The sequence below is a fragment of the Peromyscus maniculatus genome, chromosome 8 (genome assembly GCF_049852395.1).
Source record: "Peromyscus maniculatus bairdii isolate BWxNUB_F1_BW_parent chromosome 8, HU_Pman_BW_mat_3.1, whole genome shotgun sequence".
NCBI classification, from domain to species: domain Eukaryota; kingdom Metazoa; phylum Chordata; class Mammalia; order Rodentia; family Cricetidae; genus Peromyscus; species Peromyscus maniculatus.
The window spans coordinates 106,801,362-106,819,500 of NC_134859.1; the positions used below are offsets into that span (position 1 = coordinate 106,801,362).

At 56.4% G+C, this 18,139-nt stretch overlaps 1 protein-coding gene and 1 long non-coding RNA gene across 2 annotated transcripts; both read right to left on the reverse strand.

The window, feature by feature from the left end:
* Positions 1 to 1,145: 1,145 nt before the first annotated feature.
* On the reverse strand, positions 1,146 to 2,495 carry LOC143274503 (uncharacterized). Its single transcript, XR_013053122.1, has 2 exons — positions 2,145 to 2,495; positions 1,146 to 1,404 (listed from the first exon to the last, which is right to left on the reverse strand). It is a non-coding gene; the product is annotated as an uncharacterized LOC143274503 (long non-coding RNA).
* Positions 2,496 to 3,763: 1,268 nt separating this feature from the next.
* Positions 3,764 to 9,884, reverse strand: Cbx4 (chromobox 4). The gene is made up of 5 exons (XM_006990281.4): positions 9,577 to 9,884; positions 9,398 to 9,441; positions 8,230 to 8,295; positions 6,147 to 6,213; positions 3,764 to 5,915 (listed from the first exon to the last, which is right to left on the reverse strand). The coding sequence occupies exons 1-5, from the start codon at positions 9,643 to 9,645 to the stop codon at positions 4,509 to 4,511; spliced, it is 1,653 nt and encodes a 550-aa protein (XP_006990343.1). The 5' UTR covers positions 9,646 to 9,884; the 3' UTR covers positions 3,764 to 4,508.
* Positions 9,885 to 18,139: the final 8,255 nt, after the last annotated feature.

Genomic DNA, 18,139 nt, shown 5'->3' on the forward strand with positions numbered 1-18,139 from the left:
TCTTCCAAAACGTTCAAGGCCGCCTCCTGACACACTATCATTTCCCTGCATGGTCCAGCCTTCAAGATGACCAGAAAAGAAGGCCGGGGAGGTGAAGAATTGTGGGTAAAGGCAGCAGGCACAAGCAGCTCTGCTCTGTTTTCTTCAGCGTCCCAGATGTTTGCTGACAAACACCAAGTGTCAGATCGTCCCGACTTCTTTGTCTCCTGTGTCACAAGCTCAGAGAATTCCCACCTCATGCCCAGCCCAATCACAGGTGAGGGCCCCATGTCACCCAGCATCCCGTCTGTGCCACGTGACTTCACACTCAAAGTCATTACAGGACTGGTGGTTTTCAGGTCCCTGTGGGTGGGGATGGACACAGTGACAGTGCAGGACTGAAACAGACTCCAGACCAGATCCAGAGTACTCAGCTAAATTTTATGATTACCTAAAATAATGCAACTTTTTCTTTGCTTTGGAGAAGAAGTCTCAGATATTTCATGGGACATATATATATTTATTAATATTTATATATACTAAATATTATGCATTGCAGTGCTGGGCATGTAGCTCAGTTGGCAGAGTACTTGCCTAGCATGTAATAAGCCCTGGGTTTGGTTCCCAGTGCTGCCTAAAACCAAGCATGATGGGCATGACTGTGATCTCAGCATTCATGAGGTAGAAGGAGTAGGAACAGAATCTCAGGGTCATCTTCATCCTCTGTTAATGAGTTGGAGGCCAGCCTGAGTTACAAGATACATGAACTCCTCCATATTATATATGTGTATATATATATATATATATATATATGTGTGTGTGTGTGTGTGTGTGTATACACATACATAAATGTATATATACAGATAATATATAATGTATATATATATATATAATGTATGCATATTTGCTCAGCAGTTACAAGCACTGACTGCTCTTCTAGAGCACCAGGTTTGGATCCCAGCACCCACATGGCAGCTTGCAACCATCTGTAACTCCAGTTCTGATACCCTCTTCTGACCTCCACAGGTACCAGGCACAAAGGTGGTGCACAGACATACATGCAGGCAAAACACTCATACACATAAAAAGAAAAATAAGTAAAACTTTAAAAGTATTTACTTACATGCATTTACATGCATATGCTATTTATTTATTTATTTACATGCATTTACATGCATATGCTTTTCAAGTTGAACTGAGAACCCTAGATTTTCATTTGCTTGGCCTGACAACTCTGGACCCAAACTATGCTGATCTATGGGACATCCCCAACTCTTAGTGTCCAAGGATGGGGTAAACACTATGGGGATGAACTTGGCTCTTCTGGAAGCAGGCAGCTTCAAAGAGGGGTTCACAAATAACTGTCCTTGGCACTGTCAGCTCTTGTCTGTGTTTGTAAGGCTTAGCCTCAGGAGAAAGGTTCATCTGGAGAATAAAAAAGATGTCTGGGTGTGTAGAATGCAATGCTTTCCTTTTCTCCCTTTGAATTTGAATTCTCTCCCTCAAAGAGAAGGTTTTGCCCTGTTGCTTGGAAAGTGCTGCTCAGAGACCTTCTGTATGGGGAGAGCTGGACCTTCTGAACCCTCCCTGCCTGAATGCTCTTGGAGGAGGAACTCTTGTCAGCGCCCTTAACTCTTGTGTTTCTGTGTCTTGGACATGTCTTCTGAGACCAGTGCCAAGGGCTCAGAGGGCAGAGTCCTAGGAGGCCTCTCTGCAGGATTGGGATGGGCCAGCTTGGTTCCAGAATCAACACAAGAATGCCCACCAGGATCTTAAACCTGTATCACAGAGAGCTGTCCTCCTGGGAACTACACAGGCCAAGTTGCTCATATGGCACATGGGACAGACAAGGAACTCAGTAAATGACAAACCCCTGACCCTTTGGGGACAGAAGAGGGTCTTGGTAACCAGGCGAGGCACCTTGGCTGCTTTCTTAGACCTCTTCCCCACTGTTCACTTCTGACTGGGGCTCCAAGTCTGCCCAGATCACCCCCAAGGCCCTGCACCCATTCCCAGCTTTCAAGGCCCCAGGGCACCTGCAGATCAGGCTTTTCCGGAAGAGTAGTGAGTGGACCAATGTCCCTCCCTGTCTTCTAGGACATCTTCTGCCTTTCTCCCCTTCCCCAGGCTTGGAGAACAGCGGCCTCCTGAGGGGCCAGACTTACTATCAAGGCACCCCTTCTGCAGACCTGATGAGGAGTGTCCGTGGCATCCGGGAGTTTTTAGTTTTCATGAACTGGAAAAGCAGGGGCTGAGGCTCCTGCCTGGCACGGGCCTTTGTGCACCCGCCAGTGAAGGACAGGCCCAATTCTAGCGCTGAGCAGGCGGGTTGCCAGAAGCAGGATCAGCCTCCTCCGCTCACAGGGTGGCAAAGGGCGTTCATTACACAGAGGGGGGAGGGCGTTTAACTCAGTCTGAAGCGGGCTCCGGGGATGGGGGAGTGGGAGGGACAATTCACAAAAGCCGGGTCCACAAACTCCCAAAGGCTCTTTTTAAAAAAGCGGTTCCCTTCCCTCATCCCCTCCCCCGCCCCACGCCCCTCCCCCAGTCCCAGCCGCTGATGGCCTGCAGCCAACACTGGCCACTCTGCACATCCAGGCTCCCGCCCTCTCGGCCTTCCTCTCCATCTCTCTCCCAGCCTTCCCAACTCTGCCCCTCAAGCTACCTCAGCACCTCAACACACACACACACACACACACACACACACACACACACACACACACACACACACTGAACTAAGCAGTCATCTTCCGCCTTGGTGCCACTTTAGGCTCGGCCCTGGTTCTGGTTCCGGACCGAGGCTTTGCACCCTGGGAGAGACCAGGAGCTCACTCGATCCCCAGGCGCGAGGCCCCAGGGCCTGCTTAGCCACCGAACCAGGAGAAAGATCGCTGTGTCTGCAGAAAGCCGGCCGCTGGTGGTGGCTTCCTGGCCCGCTGAGCCGCACCCCTAGCCTAGGGGCCATTAACCCCTTCCCTCCTCCCACCGCACCTAGCAGCACCTCGATCTTGTCACCACCAAGGGGATGAGCAACCAGTGCCAGCTCACGCAGCTAAGGAAGGCAGGGTGGTAGACCGGACTCAGCCGGCCTGTCACCCCCCATCTCGATCCATCCTGCAGAAGGCCCTCGGTCCCCCACATAACAGTTGACTTGCTCCAGCAGTGGCCTTTGGCCTGGTGGTTTCCGGGGAGAGAGCCTGGCAGAGAAAGGGCCTCCTCTGCTTCCTTGGAGGGGCGGGGCCCCCGGACAATGTCAGGGGGAGGGGGGACGGGCCCTAAAGAGTGGGGTCCACTACACTAGTATTCTGGTCCATAGCAGGGGGAGCTGAGGAACTTTCAGTCTCTCTAGGGCCTGGCTTGGGGGCAGGGGGAGTGTCACCAGCCTGAGAAACGGGATCCAGGAAGGGGGTGTACACCAGTTGTTCACCCCTACGCCCTCCTCCACAACCCAGAAGTTGAGGAGTTTGCCAGCTAGATGGGTATCACCTGCCAGAAAGCCCTGAGGACTGGAGTGGCTCTTGAACCCCCCCCACCACCACCACCCTTCCAGCCCAGCACCTCACCACCCTTCCAGCCCAGCACCTCTCTACCATCCCACATCGTGTTACCAATGAGGGTGCCTCTCTGGAGACACCAGACCCCAAGCTTGGCTTGAGCAAAGGCTTAGCTCTGGGCGACAGGCTTACTCCACGTGATCTAGGCAGAAGTGGGGTGAGAGAGGGTCGGTCCTCCTTCCCCCCAGCTTCCGATATCCCCGACTGAGCTAATCTCGGACAGCAGCGTATTGCACCTTCAACATCTCCATTTAATATTTACATTCAAGCAGGTAATAATTGGAAGCTTATAGTTCAGACATTTCTATAGCAGCAGGTTCTAGAGCGCTCTTTAGCCTTTAACAAACTTTTTTTTGCACATAGAAACAACACACCCATGTGTACAGTATCAAAAAATATATACCAAGGTTACTGGTGTCGCAGTTCCTGGAGAGGAGGAAATGAAATCAAAATACTGGATGAAGGGAGAAGAAAAGGACAACTGAAAATAGTCTGTCTGATATAGAATATAACATGATCTAGAGGAAACTCCATAAATCTAGGTTTTTATATTTCAATATATAAATACCTACAAATAAATATATATATATATATCAGCCCGAAGGGGGGGTGGTCGGGCCTTCTGAGCTCAAACAATACATTTCAAGAATAACACCACGTACAAACCGGAGAAGAGTCAGCACTTGACAAGTTAGCACGGTTAAAATATAATACTATAACTCTGAGACCGCCTCGGGGCTGCAGGGTCAGTTCTGGAGGTCCACGGGCAGGGCTAGGGTCTCCTACAGGGAAGGGGAGGTGGCGGCAAGGCCGCAGGCACCGAGTGGAAGGAGACTGTGAGAAAAGGACAACTCAGTCGGGATCCCAGGGAGTGAGCAGAGGGCCCTGGCCGTCGCGGCTGGCTGGGGCGTCTTCTCCTTGGGAGCCTCTGCGAGATTGCAGGCGCTGAGTCCCAGTGGGTGCGACTCCTTCCCACTACACCGTCACGTACTCCTTGAAAGTGACCGTGAGGCAGTTCGCCGTGACGTCAGTGATAATTATATTCCCAAAGAAGGGCTTGAATTCGCTCAGGGGCTCCGCGGGCTCGTCCTGGGCCTCAGCCGGAGGCTTCTCCGTTGCAGTGGCCGGCGCCACTACTGCCGCCACAGCGGGAGCCTCAGGCTTCACCTGGAGAGAGCTGGGAGGCTCCCCAGCATCGCTGCGCATCTTGACACAGCGCAAGTCTATGGGCTCATCCAGGTCCGAGTCCAACAGGATGACCTCGGGCTGCGGCAGAGACGTTGCGGTGGGGGACACGTTGGCGGGGTGTTCTGAGGCCGGGCTGCCCCCGAGGCAGGTCGGCGTGCTGATGCTGCGGGCCGTCAGCCGCTTCTTGCAGGGCTCACGCTCGCCATGGGTCTCAGAGAGGCAGCGCTTGCGCGCGTGGGAGAGGTTCAGGCCCACCGTGTGGTGGTGATGGTGATGGTGGTGGTGGTGGTGGTGAGTGGGTGGGTGTGAGCTCCTGGCTGGGTCCCAGGCCAGCAGGTCCGGCTTGGTGGTGAGCTGCAGCGGCTGCTCACCAAAGGCCTCCTTGGTCGGGGAGAGCTTTCGGGGCCCTAGGTCCTGGGGCTGAGGGTCCCCCGACACCAGAGCCTCCTCCTCCCTGCGTTTGCAGGGCACTTCAGCTTTCTTCTCTTCCGCACCGCCGGCCGTCTTTTTAAAAGTCCTGTCGGCCTGGGGATGGCGCTCCTCGGCAGCGCGTTTCTTGTGGCTGGGGGAGCGCGCTTCGCCCTCGCCCGCCTCGCCCGACTTGATCTTCACCGCCTGCATGCCGTTCTCCATGTACTTGCTCATCACGATCACGATGCGCCCGTTCTTGTTCTTGTTCTTGACGATTTTCATCTTGCCCCCAATGCCGTTACCGGTCACTGCCTCCTTAGGGGCTGGTGTCATGCCGTTGGGAGGGCCCTTTTCCGAGCCCTTGCCTGGAGCTCCTGCCCCTCCCCCCAGGGGCTTCACTGCCCCGAGGTAGCCTTTGGCTGCGGCTCCGTGGGCCCACTTGTCAGGAGGGTGGCTCTTGGCGCCCAGGTCTGGGCAGGTGGGGCTGGGTGCCTCCTTGTGGCCACCCTGGTACTGCAGGTCGTACATTTTGGGGTCTGGCTGGTAGGGGTGGTGCTTTTTGCTGTTCAGCTGATAGTAATACTTGCCGCTCTTCCCTGGTGGCGGTGGTTTACCCGATCTCTCCTTGCTATGCGGCTGGTACTGATGGTGCTTCTTGCTGTTGAGCTCATACTGGTGCCCCTGGCCCTTGCCCTGTGTGCCCAACTCCAGCTTGGCACGGTTGTCAGCGGAGGAGTCTTGAAGCCCTGTCAGGACATTGGAGCGGCGGGCAAAGGTGGGTACCTAAGGGGGAGAAAGGAGGGGAAAGGTTGGCCCTACGGCATGGCACGCTGGGAACATCAGGAATGCTCCAGCTCCCACGGGTGGAAGTTGCATCATAGGGGGTGGGGCCAGAAGCTCTAGAAGAACTTAAGTGCAATTGGGGTGCTCCCTCCGGGAACGCTAAGTAATCCGGGGAGCAATGTTCAGGGAAGGGCTTGTGCTGGGATCCCAGGATCAGCTCAAAGTATTCACCTGCACCACCAGCGGTTTGGGCTTGGGCCCTCTCTTTCGATATCCCATCAGCTGCTCCTGCCGTTCCCTGGGGAGGGAACAGGGTCGCAAGGTTAGTATCCTCAGTCTTCCTCGAGGTCTGCAGCACCCTTTTCCCACCCTTCCTTCCTTTTGCTACTGAAAGGAAGGAACCAGCTGGAGGCAGAAGGTGGCCAGTGTTGCCAGTTGGGCACCTTCCTTGAAGTCCCAAGTAATACTCCTACTTCATCTGCCCAAGGGGTCCCCCACGTGACACGTGACACTCCTGGGTAAACCTTCTCCCTCCCTTCCCCCACACACTGTCCAGGAGACTGCTGCCTGGAGCCGACTCCCCAGCACTGGGCACAGCGTTGGGCCTGTGGCGCGCTCGCGCTCTGCAGACAGTGTGCTGGGTTTGGGGGTCCAGGGAATAGGACGTGTGTACTGACCTCCTAGTCCTTCGCGGTCGGTCAGGAGCGTGGACGCTAACTGCCTCATTAAGATTCAGATAAAGAGAGCCGCCAGTTGAAGGGAGGACTCCTTTTCTTAAAAGGCCAGGCATTAAGCACAGAGGGACTGCGCCCTTGTTTACATAGCGGCAAATAAGCCAATTAGGGGTTGGGGGTGCCTCTGAGGCCAGGGTCTAGCTAGGTTCTCAGCCACCTGGTGAACCAGACATGGCACAATCCCCGCCCCCCATGAGCCAGTGGGTGGGGCGGGGGTGACCAGCAGAAGGACTGTCTCCCTAGAAGAGCAAGATCTGTCTGTTCCACCCAAATTTCCGAATTATCAACACAGTTCAAGGGCGGGGGAGCACCGATCACCAGTACCAGGGTTCGCTTGGTCTGGCCACCCAAGAAGTGATCGGTTGGTTGTCCCAGGCACTGTACAGCCCTCCATGATTCAGCCACCCCTCCAGAGGTTGTCAGATTCCGGATCAGACACCCACTCTTCAGCGACCCGAGAGTTGCCATCCCCACCCCCAAAGCCCCTGGGCCAACCCGGGGGGAGTTCTGCCATGCCCTGGGGCCGAGTTGGGGTCTGATTCTGAAGTTGCACGGCATTGCAACAGCCTGGGTTATAATACTTCAGGGACCCATTATGCAACATGGCATCAGCCGCTGACATGGTTACAGGGTGGTGAAGTCCCAGGTGAAGTCGGGGTAGGTTCCCTATCCTACACCCGCTGAGTCCCAGGAAAGCAACTTTAGCCCTCAGGATCCAGAGTTTGCCACTTTTTAGTGGCAAAAGCGCCACAGGAAATACTTCAAAATAAAAGGATAGAAGGCTGAGGGGTGGCGCGGTTCTGAGGACTCTTCCCCTCCTCCACACCCTTCCCCCTCTACCCTCTCCGAAACAGAACCACAGCCACCAGTGGTGAATCCAGCTGCAGCAGCTGCAGCGTGGCATCTGTCTGCAGGAGTATCGGCAACCCCCAACCACCAGGCAGCGCTCACTCATACCCTCGGGCCAACCTCCCCCCTGACCTGATAGGGCAAATACAGCAGCGAGGGTTGTAAGAGCTCAGGCTCCAGGCAGCCTCTGTTCTCGGACACCCCCAGCTCCCCGGAGGTTGGGAGCGTAAGGCCCCGTCAACTTTTATTCGGCCTCCAAGAGGTTAAGTTCAGTTCCATGACGTCTGGGGCGGTTTCACAATGCCAGCTCCTTCAGAGCTGCCCCGGGAGGTGCCCGTGCCAAGCGGACAGTGGCTGCAGGAAAGCAACACCTAGGCTCTGGGGGTGGGACTCCAAGGTTGCCATGGGAGGGGGCCACGGGGGTTCAGGCACAGCTCGGAGTTTTCCAGGGCAGACCCAGGGTCATCCACACACACTCCTGCAGCAGTTTCTCCAAAACACAAGCCTACCTTCCCCAGCCCTACCCTGCCCCCACTCCCAAGCTGCAGCAACCGCCAAGGACATTGGTTAGAGAAGCCCAGGCCGCAGCCTTGCCCATCTGGGCTTGTTGGGGGTGGGGCCCCTGCATGCCCCCTCCCACCCCCACTCCTTCCTCCTTTCCTATTGCTGCAACCAGTCATCCACTTTCCTCTCCCCACGGCCAGGGCAGCAGGCTGCGAAGGGATGCTCACCTGTTCTGGAAGGCTATCAGCAGCCGGGGATCCAAGATGTTCTCCTCTGGTTCCCACGTGTTATATCTTGCAAGCGAAAAAGGAGGAGGTATACGGTGTAAAAAAAGGGGGGGGGGAGGGCGTTTTGGGGAATGATATAAGGCCCTATGTGGCTTCCTGAACCAAAAGCTGTGATCTGGAGGGTAGACAGTTGGTTTCTGAAGGCCTAAGTCGGACCTTGACCCCCCCCTCCAAATTAAAATAAACACACAAGGGCAGGAAGAAAGGGGGGAGGAATATGAAACTAGCAGTTTATTTTGTAGTCAAGAATTTTAAGCATGTTACTGCGACGTGTGCCATGGCCACTTTCCTCACCAGAAACCCTGGTGCAAACCAACCCCAGTGCAAAGTCGCAGTCCCCTCCTATCAGCCGGTCTGCACTGGACCCCTAATCCGATAACCCACAGCCCCGCGCCCCCCCCACACCCAGAAGACCGCTGTCACTGACACGCAAACCCCAAATACTCAGCAGTACAAAAATATGCCTCTCTCTCTCCCCGAGTGTGTGTGTGTGTGTGTGTGTGTGTGTGTGTGTGTGTGTGTGTGTGTGCCTGCGCCTGTCTCCATCCGGTGCTTTCGCATTTCAAATTAAAGAAAAAAATTCCCCACCGAAAGAGCTGCAGTGACAGTTCCCAACATTTTCTGCCTTTTTAATTCCCTATCCTGCACGACCAGGAGGGAGGACGCACACAATTGCGTTTTCGTCGCTTTTTAATTTTTTTTTTTTTTTTTTTTTTTTTTTTTTTTTTTTTTGGTTTTGCAATATGGAGCCGTTCGGTGGAGGGAAAGGGGAAAGGAGCCATTTTCTGCTGCACATCAGTCAGTGCCTGCGCCCTCCCTCCCTCCGCCGGCCTCCCGGGCTCGGCCCCGCGTCTCTCCAGCTCCTCCGGCTCCTTTTAGCGCATAAATTAGTGATGGCATTTCCCGGAGAGCGGAGCACAACACAGGGCGCCCGGCTCGGGCTCGGCGGCTCGGCTTCCCAGTGCCTGCCACCGACTTCCCCACCCCCTCCTCCCTCCACCCCACCTCCACCCCGCCTCCCGTCCGCTCCCCCACCACCCCACCAGCTACACGGGTCCGCCGGCCTGGGGGCCCGGTGTCCGGGCACTCGGCCCCCGCCGCCACTTACTTGGGGGACCAGCCTCTCCATTTCACCAGATACTCCACTCTGCCCTGTGGGGGGGAAGAGACAGCACTCCATCAGCTTCCGCGGGATCCCCGGCTCCGGCCCGCAGCCTCCCCACCCCCTCCGCGCCTTTCGCTCGCTGCTCCCGCGCCTCGGCGCCGCCACCCGCGCGCCACCCCTACCTTGCGGATCCGCTTCTTCTCGATGCTCTCCACCGCGAAGACGTGCTCGCCAACAGCTGGCAGCTCCATGGCCGAGCCCGATCGCGCCGGGACGTGAGCGGCCGGTGCGGCTGCAGACACAGCTGGCTCCCGCAGGCGCCCCGATGTGGTCCTGCGCGTGGACCTCGCCACACGCTCTGGCCCCGCCGCCTCCACTCGCCCCTCAACAGCCTGGCTGCCGCCGCTGCCCGCGCCCGCCGGCTCTCTGCTCTTGCTTGCACAGACAACTGAGCCCGGGCCGCCGCTGCACGAGAACTCATGCAAATCCCGGACGTCAGCGGGCGGGGCCTCGCAGGGCCCAGCTCGGCGTCAGGGGGCGGGCCGCGCCTCGGATTGGCGCAGCCCGGCCTACCGGAGGCCCCCGGCCTGGGAGGCAGGGGAGGAGGAGGGCGCGGGAGGAGGCAGGGGAGGAGGAGGGCGCGGGGAGGTGCAGGGGAGGGATCTGCGAGCTGGGAAAGTGAGCTGGGGCCGCGGAGGAGAGGTGTGTCGGCCTAGGCGGCCAGGGTGGGCACCTCGACGAGTCCTACCCTGATCCGCAACCAGACACATGGGCCTCTCCCCACCCAACCCTGGGCCGCTGGTTCTTCGTGTGCACGGCCCGGGGATCCCTGCTGGGGGCCACAGGAGCATCCACTGCACTTTACAGTTGCTACTAACTACGCCCGTCCGGCGGCTTCTAGAGGCACAAGGGAATCTCCGGCAGGGGGCAGAATCGGGGCGGGGGCAGATCGCGCCCCCACCCTTGGTGCCCACCGCCCCACCCAGCCAGGCTCCAGGCATTTAGTAAGGCGAGGTAGGAAGAGAAAGAGCGAGAAGACTGAGGACTTGGATGAGACAAGGAGCACGGACAGGCAAGGGCAGGGACAAAGGAGCAGCTGGCCCCCGGGCATTAGCACTCAAGAACCTCAGCAGAAAGGGGATCTGCGTCCGATCTCACCCAGGATACGGAACGGCTTCTAATTACACTTGGTCGGCTCATTCGTGGGGAAGAAGCAGTTTCTAGCAAGCTCCCAGAATGTGAGAGGCTGGGATGGGAGAGAGAGAGAGAGAGAGAGAGAGAGAGAGAGAGAGAGAGAGAGAGAGAGAGAGAGAGAGAGAGAGAGAGAGAGAGAGAGAGAGAGAGAGAGAGATCGGTCATGGGGACATGTGGGATGTATGAGTCTGCCTGGAGGCCCAAGGGGACTTCGTGGGGGTTCATGGGGTTTGAGAAAGGGTCTCAAAAGAGGGAGTGGGGAGGACCAAGAAGAGATTGAGACTAAAGGGTGTTGGATGAGTGGGCCGCGAGAAGAGGAGGAGAAATGAAATGGCCAGGGAGCCACATATTCTTCATGAATTCCGGTCCCCTGGTCTCTGACAGCCAAGCCCTGCTGACGCGGCCATTGGAGCTCTGGAGTGTGAAGTTTAGCACCCCGGAGCCCGGCCAGGCGGCATGTTCAGGGGTGTTCAGTTCCAGCGTCCGACTGGGGGAGCTGCTGCGCCAGCCGGGACCTTCTGAGGGCGCCACCGGTGGGCCCGAGAGATCTGTGGGGTCTCAGTGGGTAGACCTGACAGGGAGCATGCCATTCTAAGTGGGAGGGGTAAGGGTGTGCCTGGCCTGCGGTGTGTCCGGGCCCCAGCTCAGGGCTCCTGAAGGACATGGAGCAGGAAGCTTGCGCAATCCCTTGGCTGAGCGTCCACAGAGACAGAAAAAGCGCAAAAGAAGAGGGTGGATCTAGGGAGGGGGAGGGCAAGGAGCCATCCGGGTCTCTGTCTCTGCTTTTATTGCGTCCCAGAATGCCTGGTGAGGACTACACTGAGGTGACTTGGGGAAAGCCAGATGCAGAAGAGAACCCCCAAAGCCTATCAGGGTTCGTGTTCTCCCAGGAATCCAGGAAAGCCTGCAGCCCGTTTAGTGTTGCACGTGTTGCACACACACGTTGACTCCACGCACCTCCACTTTGCAACGCAACGCCGGGGCTTCAGCCGTTGCTTAGCGGCAGCTGTCTCTAAGGAATGTTGGGGTGGAGGGTCGTCTCCTGGAGGCCACAGAGAGGGGCTCAGTGTGCGGCGACTGGTCTCTATCCTGAGGCCCAAATCTAAGAGTCCCCAAGAAGAGGAGAGCCGCAAGATGGGATATGGGTGATCACCCTCTCCCCGACTCTTGGGGTTGGAGGGGCACTGGAAAAAAGAGCCAACCCCTCCTGTATTTGGATGTTCCCTCCACCCCTAAGGTGCCTAACATGTGCTTAAGTCAAGAAACTGTTGCGGGACAGAGAGGGGTCCTCGAGGTCACGGGGTGTAGATCTGTTGTCCAACAGCACCTACTCATCCTAAGCTACCCAGGTCGTCTGCGCAGCTCATCATTCAGGAGGTCTGAGCAACTTTGTGTAGGCCAGTCCCTCAGGCTGGGAAGCTAAGCTTCCCGACATTGCCGGTCTCTTCACTCGAAAATCCCCAGGAAAATCTGTTTACTCTGGGTGTTTCCGCACAGCCCAGAACCCCGGCTCAGGGGAGGGCAGGCAGCCGAAGCAGCCTTCCCGCCACCAGGGGCGTTGGTCTGTGTGTCAGCTTGCTTGGCTGGCTGGGTCCAGGGGCCCCCAGGGGCCCAGATGTGGTCCTTAGGGGCCACTGAGGGGGAACTCGGTGCTTAGACGCTGAGTTTGCGGAGTTTGCGCAGGAACTACTCTTCAAGGTGAGGAAGAAGAGTTAGCGCTCTCTGGCACAGAGAATCTTTTCTGGAGTTGCCTGTGGTCTTGTGAGAGGAACCTGCAGGCTCCCTAACTGCGGAAGGGGCCTCCTGGAATCGCCTCAAGCATCCGAATGCCACCCGCCACTCCCCAGCCCTCCAAAGGCTTTTCCGTGGACAGCTCTGAAGGTGGCTGAAACACAGAAGTACCCGCCGCCAACGCAGCAACTCTCTTCTCTTTGTTATTTGCCCTCGTGGAGGGTGGGCAGATGCAGAAAAAGACTCCGATCCCTGTCCTAACTTGAAGGCGGTTCTTAGACTCCTCATCTGACAGCTGGCATGGGGCAGTTCAGATCCACCAGCACGAATAGGCTGGGGGGAGGCCGGACAGAAGCCCGGGGGGGGGCAGCCATGAGGTCACCTGATGTGCCCAAGTCCTTCTTAGAAAGCCTCCCCTGGGGCGGCCCCTACCTTCCTACCCGGTCTTGGCCCCTCCGAGGGAATCACAGGCGGGACTGACTCCAAACCCGGGATTCCCAGAGCCGACTGCTGGGGCCCCTGTCCTTAAAGGGGGAGGCCCGGGGCCCCACGGGAACATTTATAAGATTCCTTAATCCAGGGCATTTTACACCGCCCCCTTCTAAACAGGGTGGGTAGTTCAGTCGTCTCCGCTGGGAAACAGAAGCCCTCCTGATACCACCGCGTTCTGGGGCCCCCAGGGGCCTTCAGGGGCCCCAAGAGAGAAGCGACGTTCCTTCGTCCTGTCGTAGGCTCGCGCTTAGAGGGGTAGGACAGACCCTGGAGAGACCGGGAACTTTTTAATGACCAAAGATTGGAGAATGGTTACTGAGAATCCAGTCTTGGAACAGGCGTGACCCGCGCCGACCGGGGGAAATAAACTTCTTAAAGGAGCCGTCTCAGTGAACGGGTTCTCCGCCCAAGAGAGATTGGCACCGCCGCCCCCTGACCCCAACTTTGGGCTCTGGGTTGGGAAGAGGGAGCCAGAAGCTTCCCGGACTAGCTGCTCCAGGTGGATTTCAGACAGCCGAGGGGATTTCAGTGGGAATGACTAACCAAACTGCAAGGACTCCTTTCTCTGCCACGTCCCTAGTAGGGAAATCGTCTTTGACTCGAGCGCTGACGTTGGTGAAACAGTTTTTAAGCGGCAGCTTAGCTTAGGGGGAGCTGACCCAGTGAGGCTGCTGGGGGAGGAGGGAGCCTTGTACTCCTTCCCCTGCACGCTCCAGGAAGAGCGGCTTTGTTTATCAGAGATCTCCTCAAAGCGTGTCCCCACCCCCATTTTTGCCCTCTGTCACACCACCCGCGAAAGATTTGTTTTCATTTGAACCGCGAAGCCCCCGATGTCCTCAGGTCCCACTCCAAGAACCATGTGGCGTTGGAGTCAGGGGTCCAGATAGGCTAGAGCTGGCAGTGTACACGGGTGGGGCCACGGGCCCAGGGTGCCGGGGCAGCAAGGCAGTGGCCCTTTGGCAAGACCTGGGCATCCTCGGGGCCACACAGGCCCTGCAGGGCCGCGCCTCCGCATTGCGGCACGCTGGGGTCGCGGGCGCCGAAGCGGGACGTGTGGGGGACTGCGACGTCCGCTGGTCCATCCTCTCCCAACATCAGGCGGCAGCCTCAGGCTGGTCTGGAGGAGCCCACCCGCCCCCCGCCCCGCGCTCAATCGCGAGGCTCCGCCGGCCTGGAGATCCGCGCCCCCGGGACCATATTTCATATATGATCTTTGGAGCCGACACAACCGCCTGCCGCTGCTGCCAGCACGCGCGCACAACGGCCTCGGCGAAACGTGTGCTTTTTATTTGGGTTTCGTTAGCTCAAGGCCTGGCCGAGGGTTCCCTCTGGCCTGGAGGTGCGCCCCGACACACCCGCCCCTTGCATTTTGCTCCCGGGTGCCCCCGTCGCGCGCCCAAACCCAGCGGGGCCCACACACAGGCCAGATTTCTTTCTTCTTTTTTACCCCCCTAACCAGAGCTAGCTGCTGCAGCCAGCCCCGGAATGAAATGAAAATCGCTCCGGCGGACCCCGAAGTGATCGTCAGCCGAGGCGCCACCGCCTCCCTGCCCCCACTCGCCTCCCCTGCTCCAGCCTCTCGGCGCTCACAGGGTTAAGCGCGCGCCCGAGGGGGTATTTGGAGCCAGGGTGGGAGAAGAGGGGGTGCGGGGCGCGGCAGGCAGAGAAGCCGAGCTCGCTTTTCGTCTGGTTCCCCCAAAACCCGGGGCAGAGGGGCGGGTCGGATCGGAAGGGCCAGGCGCGTCTCCGCCTCCCCGGCTGGCCTGGAGCCCGGTCTGGCCGCGGCCCGGAACCGCGAGGACGCTGTTCCGAGGCCGCGTCCTGTGCTACCCGAGCGGGGGAGGGGGCGGAGGCGAAGGCTGGGAGCCCGGGCTGCGCGTCGCCGCCAGCCGATCGATCCCCTGGGGCGGGAGCGCTGCAAGCTACGCTGAAAACCTGGGGGTGGGGGGTGGGGATGTCCCTGAAGGACCTAGGGCCGAACGAAGAAGGTGGTCGGGGATCTTGTGGCGATGGATGGCGGCTAGTAGGGCCCAGCCTGCAGCCTGGCCTGCACATAATGCCTTGGGTACTCCCCCGTCCCCAAAATCTACTTTGTGTTTGTCGAACTGGGCTTTGGACATTTCTACAACCTAATCTGACCTCGGTGCAGCTTCGTCCTTCTCTGTGGAGTGCTCCCACCAACCTCGGTCCGGGCCCCACCCTCACGCGCGATGACGAAGTCGTGGGATGTGGTCACTCAGTCCAACCTTCTAGCTCTCCTGAAATGTGTGGGTGTCCCATCGGTTCTACCTCCAGAAAGAGAACCTCAGTCAAGAAGTCCCCTTTCCCAGTTCATTTCCCAAAGATGTTTTCTACGGGGGTCCCTAAGGACTCCTGGGACATCCGCTTGGCCACCTCACCTGCATCTCCAGTGCTCAGTCGTCCGAACTGGGGCAGGGGTGCACTTGCCGAGCCCTCCCCTAGGGGGCGGGCTCCTCCCGGGCTGACCCGAGGCTCCGAGACTGCCCCTGAAGCCTCTTTGAGTATGTGCTGGGCGGTGTGTGTGTGTGTAGTCTCTGATGCTGGGGGGGTCTCTACCCCGCCTTCGTACTCACCCTTTTGAGGGACTTTGAACCCTAGGAGTCCCTGAGCACCCAGGACTAAACATATCTTAGGCCATTGTTTCCGCTGAGAGGCCCCAGCTCAGTGACCTTCCTCACTGAAAAGCAAGCATTTTAAAGGAAGCCAAGGCACCAGAGCACCCCTTGTTGTGTTCTCAAAAGAACTAGGAAGAAGCGGAGGGTTCCTGAGGGGAACCACCCTTACAGTCAGCCATGGGGGTCCTGGGTGAACTGGAAAAGGTTAGCTGGTAAATAAATGCCCTTCTAAAAGAAGCCTAGCAGGCTGTGGTGGAGGCGCCTATCTCTAATTTTAGCAGTTGGAAATTGAGGCTGGAAGAGCCAGGAGTTCAAGGTCAGCCTGGACTACATGAGCCTCCATCTCAAAAATAAAAGTGCCTGTATTTTCCCTGCCAATGGCTGCTTCCTGCTGGCTATTATTGAGACTGGAGCCCCAAGAGATACCCTAGGTAAGGGGAGAGTGACCCAAGACTTACACGAAGATAATGACCTTGAGAAAGTTAGGGAGTGGGCCAGACTGTGTCTCTCTTATGGTTTTCATTTGTGTGTTTTGAGACAGGGCCTCATGCAGGCTTCAAACACCTAATCCATCTGCCTCCATCTCTTGAGTGCTAGGATTACAGGCCTGGACCATCATACCCAGTTTCGCACTATGTCCTGAATATTATTTACAATCACTGGGTGACATTCTAGATTAAGCTCCATGCCTCCACCCCTTAGTCATTGGCTGGAAGGAAACTGTGAGTCTAGACAGCTAAGTAGCCATGGAGAAAGGCATGCACCTGCATTGAGCCGTCCTGCGCTCTTCTGGACATGTCTCCATTGCCAGCACAGTGCCCACTACGCTTAGGGGTTTCTGGAAATCTTTTCATTTCCTTTCTTTTCTTTTTCCAGACATGGTCTCATGTAGCCCACTGGCCTTAAACTATGTAGATGAGGATGAACTCGAATTCAGGATGATCCTGTCTTTGCCTCCTGAGTGCTGGGATTACAGTTGTGTGCCACCATACTGGATTTTGTGCAGTGTTGGGTATTTGTACATGCTATGAAAGCATTCACCAGCTGAGCTACATCCCCAGTCTTAACTTCCTTTATTATTTTTTTGCTTGTTCATTTGTTTTTGGTTTTGGTTTTGGTTTTTCAACAGGCTGTGCAACAGCCCTGGCTGTCTTGGAGCTAGCTCTGCAAATTAGGCCGGCCTCGAACTCACAGAGATCCACCTCAGTGAGTGCTGCCTCTGCCTCCTGAGTGCTGGAAGTAAAGTGTGTGCCACTACACTGGGTCATAATTTATTTTTAAAAATTACATATTTAAAATTTGTGGTGATCTCAACACGGTGGTATGTGCTTGCAATCCCAGATACTCAGGAGGCTGAGGCAGGAGAACCTTTGTATTTTACTTTATTTTATGTGTATGTGTGTGTGCCAAAGGTATGTATGGGCATATTCTCTGTCCACAAAGGCCAGAGGAGGGTGTTGAATCCCCTCCTGCTGAAGTTACAGGAAGTTGTGGGTCACTTCATGAGGGAACTTATCCCTGGTCATCTGGAAGAGAAGCAATTGGTCTTAACCACTGAGCCATCTCTCCAGCCCCTGAGGCAGAAGAATCTTAATCTCTCACTCCAGACAGGGTTTCTCTGTGTAGCCCTGTGGATCCTGGAATTCACTCTGTAGACCAGGCTGGCCTTGAACTCACCTGCCTCCTGCCACCTGCCTCTGCCTCCCAAGTGCTGGGATTAAAAGTGTGCACCACCCACTGCCCTTTGAGAATCTTAAATTTAAGGCCAGTCTGGGAAATTAAGCAAAATCTGTTATAAAAATAAAGAAACAAATACACACAGAGAGATGGACACAGAGGCTGAGGATGCGGCTCAGTTGCAAAGAGCTTCTGCATGGAGGAGGCCCTCCCTGCACTCCATCCTCGCAGCGGAAAAAACGGGGTGAAATGTATATAACACAAACCTGTTTAGTGCCTAGTTAGTTACGCTAAGCTTATGGACACTGTTAGGCAGCCTCTCCATGCTCCTGTGGAGTCTTTCATTTTCCCACACAGAAACCCTGTCTTCATTAAATACTCAGAGTTCATTCCTGCCTCCTCCAACCCTGCAGGCCCCATTCTTCATTTCCTCTGTGAACCTGACTATCCTGATTGAAAGATTTATTTTATTTTATGTATGTTTTGCCTGTATGTGTGTGGTGTGTATATGTGTGTGCGTGTGTGTATGTGCGCACACACACCAGACTTGGTATCTTTGGAGGTAGGAAGAAGGAATTGGATCTCCTGAAACTGGACTTATGGATGATTATGAGCTGCTGTGTGAATGCTGGAATATGAGCTAGAGTCCTCGCAAGAGCAGCAAGTGCTCTTAGTCACTGAGCCGCCTCTCCAGCCCTGCACCTGCCTGTTGAAGGCCTCCTATGGGAGGAATCTCATAGTGGTGTTTTTTGTGTGCTGGTCATAGCACCTTGATGCACTCTCTGCTGTAGCAGGTGCTGGAATCCCCTTCTTAGGAAGGCTGAATGTGTCCATCACAGGTAGATATGCTTCCTTTTGAAATCAGGACAAAGTCCAAGGGAATGCTATAGCTCTCACCGTCACCTGCTGGACATTATGCTAACTCGGTTGAAGGTGTATTTTTGTTTTAAAGACAGGCTCTCACTGTGTCACCCTGGATGTCCTGGAACTCGCTCTGTAGACCAGGCTGAACTGA